This window comes from Aplysia californica, unplaced genomic scaffold (genome assembly GCF_000002075.1).
Source record: "Aplysia californica isolate F4 #8 unplaced genomic scaffold, AplCal3.0 scaffold00023, whole genome shotgun sequence".
In the NCBI taxonomy this organism is placed as follows: domain Eukaryota; kingdom Metazoa; phylum Mollusca; class Gastropoda; order Aplysiida; family Aplysiidae; genus Aplysia; species Aplysia californica.
In genome coordinates this window covers 1,898,650-1,909,048 of record NW_004797293.1, presented here as the reverse complement: position 1 = coordinate 1,909,048, position 10,399 = coordinate 1,898,650, and the positions used below count along the sequence as shown (strand labels likewise).

General features: G+C 37.9%; 1 protein-coding gene across 2 annotated transcripts; it reads right to left on the bottom strand.

Moving 5' to 3' along the window:
• Positions 1 to 2,075: 2,075 nt before the first annotated feature.
• On the bottom strand, positions 2,076 to 9,535 carry LOC101859906 (Sjoegren syndrome nuclear autoantigen 1 homolog). Of its 2 annotated transcripts, none has more exons than XM_005090904.3 (4): positions 9,411 to 9,535; positions 7,107 to 7,205; positions 5,322 to 5,521; positions 2,076 to 3,260 (listed from the first exon to the last, which is right to left on the bottom strand). In XM_005090904.3, exons 2-4 carry the CDS (start codon positions 7,156 to 7,158, stop codon positions 3,144 to 3,146), a joined length of 369 nt encoding a protein of 122 aa, XP_005090961.1. In that variant the 5' UTR covers positions 7,159 to 7,205; positions 9,411 to 9,535; the 3' UTR covers positions 2,076 to 3,143. The 2 variants fall into 2 exon arrangements, with proteins under 2 accessions (XP_005090961.1, XP_005090960.1); XM_005090903.3 differs by having other exon boundaries at positions 9,422 to 9,533.
• Between the last annotated feature and the right edge of the window lie 864 nt (positions 9,536 to 10,399).

The window sequence follows — 10,399 nt, the reverse complement described above, 5'->3', positions numbered from 1 at the left end:
TTGCTATACTGGGTAGTGTTATGGATATAATTTCCTAGTCAGAACAGCTAATTTGGACGTTTTTTAACTTGGGTAATTTAGGGTTTCCATAGCTCTCGGCCCACTTTATGTAGGTCTAATCTTATCTAAGATTGTGTGTAATATTTGGTGGTTCTGCTTCTTAAATAATTCTTCAATGTTGAAAGAAGGTTTGAACATTTCCTTACATGTCTGTTGTTTTACAAACTAAAACAGAGCAAGAAATGAGTCTCATGATCACTGTTGATAAATAAAAGTGCATATATATGGAAATTGAAGCAAAGTCAGATACAGGGTTTTTCACTTTATGGTAAAACTATCTGGTTTGATTTTAGGAAATAGTTTCCTGTTGAACTTTAGCAAAATCTACAAGGCTGTGTACAGCTGTAGTATAAAATATGTTTTTTTTGTCAGCTACAGTCTTTTGATAACATTTTATTGGAAGTTAACAAAAGACCAGCTTCCAATGGGAAGAACCCCTAAAACTTTTTTAATAGCATTTGTTAGCTGTTAGCATGGCTACATGTTTATCATTATGCCTGAAGATACAAACTGTATAACTGTTGTTGGTTTTTAAAATTTTGTCTGAATATCCGTCTTGTGGCTTGGTCATCGTCCCAAGCTATACATGAGAGAATTTTGTTGATCAGACAGTTGTCTGTGACTGATGACTGTACGAATGTGAGCATTGAAACAGCAATGCTGTGAGATGTGGAAGTTTAAAGAAATATGTGTATGATAGTGCAAGTGAAGCTGTTTTTTCGTCTTTTTTAGAGAGACGATGTTTCTCCTCATTTTTGTACCATTGTGAACACTTTTCAAACTGTATGAATAAACAACATGAATGTTACCAAAAATCAATGTGCACCATTTTTAATTTTGTCCATAAAAATGTATGTTGGTTGCAAGATACTGCTGTTTTGTTATTTCCCTTTTTCTCCAAATTCCGATCGACTTTTTCCTTCCATGTGCTCTCTTCTAGAAAGTTGAGTTTTAGTAAGAGTTTTAGGGCGCTTGCAACACTATAGGGTCATATAAGTGCCAAAGAAAGGTGTTACAGGAGAGTAACGAACACAAAAAAAAGGAGGAGAAATCGGGACGATAGATGTTTGATAGGAGAAAAGGAGCAAACCACATCAGAGCACCTGCCTACCACCCATTCTTCTTGAAAAGCAACAAACAATTTTGCTCAGCTCATCTCACTAGGAAAACAAACAATCATGTGTCCAGGCAAGAAAACACTGGCTAGTCTCTAATTTAGATCTGGGTTTTAAAAAAGGAATTAAAAGAACATCAGCTTACAGTGTTATTCATGTAGCCATCCTCCTCACTAATAATATTTTACTGATATAATGCTGATGTTGGAGGTGCAAATCTGAGATGGGTGATAATTTTTCAAATATCTCTAAAGTCTAAAATTTACTCCTCGTAGTTCTTTGTCACTTTGGAGGATAATAATGATAAATAATAAACAGCATTTGTATAGCACATATCCCTTCTCGACAGCAAGCTCTCTGCACTTTAGACTATATTACATGCATTACCCCAGCAGATGCTAGAACACTCAAAAACATTCTTGGCTTCCCAGGAAGCATACAGTGCAAGCAGCTGAATAAATGCTTAAAAACTACGAACAAACTGACAAGATCTTTCACTGTCTACAGCTGGGAACATATTCCCACCTTGGTGAAGTGAGAAAAATTTGTGTAAAGTAGGCCTACCTCTCCCAAGGATACAACTTTGGGGCCTCTGATGGGATTTGAAATCATGACCGAACGAATGCAAGTTTGAGATTACATGCTTTGCCTTCAAAATGATCACACCTGTGTCTAGTGGGTGTTTTCATATATAAAAAAATAACCATGTTCAAGCTCAGGTCATTGGAGTAAGACTAAAAGGGCACCCATGAAATGTTTGACTTTGGTCCTTTTCCTCAGATATTTCTCTCTACCATTTTATTTCAATCCCAAAAAGAAGACTATGATGCATTTCTATTGAACTCAAACTTCTTTGATAAAACTGCCCTCTTAAAAAAAAATACAAAGACACTGGGCAAGTGAGGATATAGTTTACAGTTTAATGGTTTGTAAAGAACTACAAAATGTACACACATAACCAGGTCTTCAGACAGAGCGTTCGTCTCTTTCAAACTCTTTTACAGTAGCATGACAACCAACACAATTTTCCAGTGGAATGGTGGAGCAATCAGCTGATCATCATTACATGAGCACTTGCACACATGCAGTGGCCATGATGAGGTACATAAAGACAACATAAAGGCACATTAACTTTGACAGTTGATATCTTCAGATCATAATTGAGAGGGAAGTACAATTAATTACAAGTCTTTTTCTTACACTTGAGTTTCTAAGACAATGAAGATATTTTTCCTTTAATTCAAGCCAAAGAAAAATCTTATTACAATATGTAGAGTTGCAAAACTAAGAACAGCAAAAGGGATGGATGACCGTTGAACAGATGAATGATGCCAGTTTGTCAAAAATACATTATTCCTTTCAGAGTTGCAAATCTAAAACAATAACATCTTGGCCAAAGATGGGGTTTTTTTCCAAACAAAACTTTCACCATTTTTCATGCCACCATATATACATTCATACTAAACATTTTATACGAAGCTATAAACAAAATGTACATACAGAGGATATCTCTCTTCTGGGTTGATATAAATAGTGTGGAAGGCCAGACAAGGCTTCAATGTTGAATCGGACACAAAATTAACAGCAGATTTGAATGAACCTCCATCCCAAGAAAAAACCCCAAATAAATCAAGAAGACAGAAAAGTCTGCTAAAAATTTATCACAGTTTGTAATCGTGACAGAATCTTTTTCACACCACAAATTTTTTTTCCTGTCCCAGTGTTTAGAAAATCACAAATAATGAAAGATAAAAAGTATACAAAAATTCATAAAAAGAGAATCTAGGGGAAATTCAGATGCACAAATAACCTCAAAAAATGAAATTTGAAGGTTTTGAGTTACATGAGTATTGAGCCAAATTCAAAATTGCTTCTGTAACACTATTCCTAATGTCAGTGTGGAAGAGAAAGTCTGACGGATGAGGTCCACATATATATATAGATTGTCCCTAATCAAATTCTTGTGCATCATGAAGGCAGAGCGTTCCTTTGAGAGGGGGCACCGGGAGCAGGAGTGGACTTCTCCTTCAAGGACTGTGATTCTCTCTTCAGCACATTGAGCAGGGTCTGAGAGCTCTCAAGAATCTGAAAGCATAGATAGTGCACATTAAAGTAAGAAATAACACATTTAAACATATTACAAAATAATAAGCACACTTGGGCCCAGATGCAGAGACAGATTACAAAACCCTAAAACACACCTGAAGCTCTATTAAGCTACCACCAGCCCCTAACTGACAAGAAAGGGGGTCAACTGTTGTGGAATTGCACACCAGCTGGAAGTACAATTTAGTATAAAAGTATCCAGTGGGACATGTTTTAAATCAATGAAGAACTGGCTCATAAATTTTGTGAGCATAAATTTCCCGAGAAAAAGTAACCCTTTGTGACTCAAATGGAACATAAATAGGCCTACTATTTTGCTAGTGGTAGTCTTCGTGAATTTTCACTAAAACTGGCTGATAAATTGATGAACCTCATTTACTGACAAGGGTGGTTATCTTCTAAGAATCTGCAGGAAAAGCAATAACTTACTTTAATTCTATTAACTACCAATGAACTCGGGCTACAGATGGTGTCATGTCAATGGAAAGGATTTTCCAACTTACTGCCTAGTCTTTGACTGGTTTGTCCTATTCATCACTCTGGCCTGTGTCAGTTACTAAACAAAGTCAACGGGATGTGGACATTTTTTTCAAAGCACAAATTTCTATATACAGTATAACACGGACGGGTCGAACACAGAAGACTCCAAATCATGCATCCATCAAACTGCCTGCAGTCCCGTTTTTTTTCTTCTTCTTCTTTATCTTTGTAAGATATCCCTCGAACTACAGATCCCTTGAGCTAAGGAGGCCAGTCCCGACGAATTAGAGCTATCTATGTTATATTGTATAATATATGTTTGAATTATGAATTCCAGACTATATCAATAGAGATAAAGAAAGTCGGATGATTGGATCAAAATTTTACATGACTTTTGTCCCCATGCCTCGCATCATGTGTTTTAGTTTTAGGTTCATTGTCACTTTAACATTTTGCAGATTTGGGTTTTGGATTTTGATTTTCTTTTATCTACCTATGCTAGGGTTAGGATTAGCCATTTTTTCTAGACTGAGAAGCCTTTTCACTTTTTTTGCTCCACCATGGTCCACTCTCTACAACAAATTCACCCCAGAACTAACTTTGCAGAATGCTCGCAAGCTGTCGTGTAGTATGCAATTTCTGTTGAAGAGAAACAGCACTGACTCATGTGACTACAATAAAAGACTCATGCCTTCACATGACCCTAGACTTCCCAATGAAACTGACATGTACAGGCTAAACCATCCGCCGCACACTTCTGTAACATATGCAATAAACATGTCCTTGGCCTACACTACAGCTCTTGAATAAAAGAGAGGTCGTTGGCCTACAATCATACCATGCCGCTCTCTTTCTCTCTCTTATCACAGCTACTTTGGTCAACAAAGTTTGTAGTTGTGTTTAATTAGATCTAGTCATACCCTCGCTCATGATTTCTTTTTTTTTTGCTACATGAATTGTTTGCCCTATGTGCGTGATTTGAATAAAGAATATTTAAGAAAAAACCCAAGATCTAAAATTCTGTTCAATATTTGCTAGTTCACTATGTGTACCTAATTCTAAAGACTCTTCATACACAAACAAATATGAATCTATTTCATACAGCTAATGAAATAGTATGGTACAAATACAAATATAAGTTATAGCTTTGACATTTGTAGTCAGTGCTGTACTATCAACAAACAGCACAGAAGCATAAAGAGTAAATCACTTGTAGTAGGCTACTGTGCAAGTCAAGAATGCTTCCAAAAAAGACCACAGTTTCAAATAAATATGTTTTCCTCAATTTCATGGGAGACAGGCTTAAAGTTTATAACAGTTGAACGTTTTTGCAAGAAACACAAAATTATCAGGAAAAGTAAAAAAAACAACAACCAGAAAGTAGCTTGCCACTAGTTTTCACTTTCTTTTTACTTCTCACACGGACACTAAAATGGCTCTTGAAATCATGGTTCAAATCAGCTGGAAATGACAGAGCTGTCCAGACAAAAAACTTTGGTTGCCCCCAACGATACAATTAACTTGTAACATTCGAGAATAACAGTAAAGTATAAAAATTACCTTCATATAGGCGGCTTCTGTCTCAGCGATTGTCTTGTCAAATTCATTTCTTGAGGCCAACTTCTTAGCCAGAGACTCGTTGACTTTCGCAAGCCGTTCAGTGAGAACACGGATATCGTTCTGCAGCTTCTGTTTCTCCTCCTCCTCTTGCAAGATTGACTTGTGCAACTCGTCTCTCTTGCCACAGAGTTCTTCAATACCTGCATGCACAGAAAAAAACATATCAATGAAGAAAGGAAGTCTTTTCTATTTCTTCCAAGAAAAGGATCTAACCATAGAACTCAAACTCCCACATTCTGCCATAAAATCATGAAAAATCATTTTAGCCATACAATTCAGAAAGAGTTTTACAACACTATCATACTATCAACATATTTACACATGTCTGCCATTATATTAGAGCTGAAAATTAGAGGTATATTACAAGAAAGCAACAAACATAAAAAAAGGGAGGAGAGATAAGGACGATAGATATTTGATAGGAAAAGAAGGAGTAAAATCACACCAGAGCACCCAACAACCATCCACATCCATACACTTACACAAAGAACATAATATAGGCATTAACATACAACAGACAGACAACAGTTCACACACTGGAACATCTAAATTATGACCTGGAAACATATACAGTCAGGCACGGATAACTCAAACACATCAGAAGCTGACGGTTGACAAATGGGTTGAATTCATCCATTATTCGATGAAACCAACAAAGGAAAAATTTGAGAGATCCCCCCCCCCAACCAGTGCTACTGACTGAAGGGTCTTTAGGCCATTCCCAAAGGGGGGATATTAACATGATCTTATGCACAATAGAATTGTAAAATGGGTTGATTTATCAATGTCATGCTCATATTGTGCGGGAACAACATAGGGGGAACTGCTGTTTTTTCTTTCCTCATCCTTACTATCGTCCTTTTTTCCTCTACTTTTTTTGTATGTTTGTCACTCTCTTGAGAACTGGTATTTCAGGGGTGCCTTGATAGTCGAAGCAAACTTTGTGCTGTTGAGGCTAAAGAGGTGAGCAGAGTAAGCCTGATTCCCCGTTTGGACTTCTCTGTTGACATCCCCCCTCGGCGCTCATATGACCTTTTCATGCAGTTGCGAGCGCCGTAAAACCTTACTAAAACTAAAAGCGAGATGCTGTAGAAAATCAAGGGAAATAACTGTGACAGTACAACCATCGGAAAATAAATCACTGTAATGGATTTACTGTTGCAGATTCATCATACACAGCTATAATATAGCTATATATATATATATTATTACAATATAATACAAATATAATATAATATAATATAACATAATATAGTGTCCAGTGAACCAATGTTTCCTGTGAAATCAAGGTCAACTTCCTTTGCCGTTTCGTCCGTTGTTGTCATCAGGATGGGACCAGAGATAGGAAGAGACAAGGCCTGTACTTGCTAGAACCATTAAAATCATGCCAGCTAGATATTCTCAAATTTAGCAGAGTAGTGTGTGTACCACACTGTGTGGGGACTTTGGCACTGAAGAGAAGTTTTGAATGAAGACCTCATAGTTCAGTCAACAAAACAAAGCCAACATTAAAACTATTCAAATAAAAATTCTTTTTGTTCCATTTTAGTTTTACATTAAGATGTAATTCATTGTCTGAAAAAAAAAAAGCAGGACCTGAAGGTTGATCTCGACGATGGATTTAGAACTTTAGAACAAAACAAACAATCACCCCCTCAAATGTCGACCTGTTTCCTTCAGTCACAAACACCATTGACATACATCAGTTACTGAGTAAATACTTACATTTCACCAATTCATTGTTGTAGCTCTGAAGGGCTGCTCCCTGTTGTGACATCTTTTTTTTTATCCGGTCTTAGTATTAATCCTCACACAACTCTGAACCTGAAATAATAAAACAAGTTTTAAAAAACATAACACAAAAAGAAGAATTTGAAACTGCATGAAAATGAGAAAACTGGGTTTTTCTTACCTTCTGTAAACCCTTTACAATATGTGTTGGCATGTCATCTTTTCATTACCACATGATAAGTGAGTACAGTGGAACTCGGATTTAACGAGGTCGCCGGGCCTGACCTAAAATTTCATTGAGTGTCCGTTATAGTTTATAGCAAACATGAGGTTTCGTGTAGATAATTACTGGCACTGAGCAAGTAAAGTATAAGGAGAAGTAACAAGTCGTGCCTGATATGCCTGTATATATTATTATGAGCTGTGCAAAAAAAGACAGATTCGTTCAAATGCACACCAGTGTCATCTCGATTGTTTGCCAAAAAGTTAAGTTGCTGTGTAGAGCCTATCATACGGCAACTTTTGATTCCATAGACCAACGCACTCTTCATTTCATAGATCTACGTCAAGACTAGCTTATATAAATCATTGTAATAATGATCAGTTGCCGGGGGGGGGGGAGAGAAAGACTGACGCGTTTGTATCTGTGACGTTCCACGCTTGTACAGATGACGCCCCCCCACTCCGACACGCACACACAGTCACCACACGTGTGCAGGCTGTCCATCCGACCCCGACACATGCTAGAGTAGACACGTGCGCATGCCAACAATTTACAATGCATGTATTGGTGTGAAAGAAGGCCGCCAATTGGTTGCATGCAATCGGTAAGTGAAAAAGGGTTCATGATGCAGGTGCAATGGATGATTTCCGGGAATAGATAAAGTTCGTTGAGGAGAAAAATCAGAGAACCCACATCTGCGGAGGCTGTTTACCCTGGAAGTGACCTCGTTGAATCCGAGCTAGTGGATGTAAGTGTTTGTTGAAACGGGGTTATTTTTACTGCTTGTAAAGAAGAAAAAAACCCCCGGGAATCCATCTCCTTTTCTTGAATCAAAGTTCTCAGAAATCTTAGTTTCATGTGTGCTGTATAACAAACACACATGCAATATAATTTTATCAGGTATTTATCGACATTCTTCACCTCACGGATCCAATACAAATAAAGGAATTCCCGTGCCAATGATAAGTTTAAGATGTCAGCACATAAGCCTACAATTTACATTTCACCCAGCTTAGACATTTATAATATTACTTTTCAATAGCTGAGGTGAAAGTTAAAGAAAATTCTGCCGAGGGTTTGGGGGCCGCATTGGTCCACAGCAGAGTCCAAGTGGGGATTGGCCCCTGAAGAAATTGAAATTTAGTGCTCTTACTCTTATAGGGTTGAAAATGGCATTTGGGAGAGTCTGTTTAACTCTTTCTCGGAGGGGGGGGGGGGGGGGTCAACCTACTATGCCAGGCCACTTCTAGTACAATCTAAAAATGACAAAAAAAGTCACGGAATGGGTCACTATTTTAGATTCATAATCAAAACAAATTAAGAACCTAGCCTATTTTGATAGTTCTTGCTCATGAATGAACTCCCGATAAAAGAAACCAATTTGATGTTGAAGTCGTTGTAAAGGAATGGGTGCTTTTTCTGTAGTTCCCACCCCCCTTATTTGAACCTAAATCTAGATCTACATCTAGATCTAGATCTATAGGCCTACGTTTGATGCACGGCGCCGAGCTAAGACATCAAACCTAACAACTGCAAAACAGGGGTGTATGGTAAAAGTAAAATTCAGGGGGGCATGCCCCCCCAGCCCCAGAAACCCCCCACCATACTTTTATTAGGTCTGGGGGGCAAGCCTCCCTGAAACCCCCCTACTCTTGGGGCCAAAACCAGCAAATAACAATTGCGGGGTGGGAACTACCGAAAAAGCGCCAAGGAATGTACCCGGGCTGCTGTCAGTGTGAGTGGCAGAGGGTCATCGGCACTGGGGTTCCGACCGCGAGCCGCTGGGAATTTCAACCCTCAAGTTTTTATAATTATTTTGTATTGCTACTAGATCTAGATTCTTTCCGGCAAATTCCGGGGCTTCCAAAATAGTACAGAAGAGTAGAGTACAGTCCTGTAGGCTACAGTAGGTCAGTAGGTCTAGCGGCTAGCCCTCGCGGGTGCGGCTTGCCATGGCACATTATTTCTTCATTCCAAAATTGAATTTACGACCATGAAAGAGTGGACATGATGAACATTATGTGAAACCATAAAAATCAAACTTGAGAAGCGCTAAAATATCCAGTAAACTCAACTGTTTTCATACCAGAAAAATGTGTCAATACGACTTTGATACTGAGAAAAGGAACGCTCAGTCGATTGTTTACGAAAACTTGTCAAGACAACTGCCGGGTGAATGATGTCACTTCCGTCTGCTTCGTATTTATTCGTACCGGTAGTCTAAGAAATGAAAAAAAATGAATACTTCTATTAAATTCATTGGTAATACGTATCAATGGACTTGTATTATGTTGTTTATTTTTAGTATGTAGCTACATTTCCGAAGGAGAATCCTAAGAGGAGAGAATTACGGGGCTAATAAACGTTTTTTCCTGGTTACGACTCAAAACTATAGCCGCATGAAACGCAGAAAAAAGTCGGATTGAGTCGAGATCAGAGCTACGAGAAACGTTTCACCCAAAAATAAATAACATGAAGTATTGATATGATCTAAGACCTAGATATAATCTTTACAATCTGGGATGTAATGTCCCAGAATCAAAGAACTTTTGATTTATAACATACATATATAACTTCCTTGCCAGTAACCCTTCGTTGCGAGTTTGAATTTGAGGAAAGAGAAGCGTGAATTTGAGTAATATAAGAAGCATAATGATAATATTGGAATGACCGCAGGGACAGGTGAGTGAGAGGCAGACAGACAGAAACAGCTGAAAAAAAAAGAAAAGAAGTATAATAAGGCCTACCAGGGCCAGTGGCGCCCTTATATTGCTCTGATCATATATGCTTGTGTATAATAGATAGATAGACAGATAGATAGACAGATAGATAGACAGATAGATAGATAGATAGACAGACAGACAGACAGACAGACAGACAGACAGACAGACAGACAGACAGATAGATAGATAGATAGATAGATAGATAGATAGATAGATAGATAGATAGATAGATAGGTAGATAGATAGATAGATAGATGCCAGCCACCCATCCCCATAAAGAAAGCGTTCCCATACACACACAAGGTAAAAACAAAACAAAACAAAACAAACCTTTGCACGTC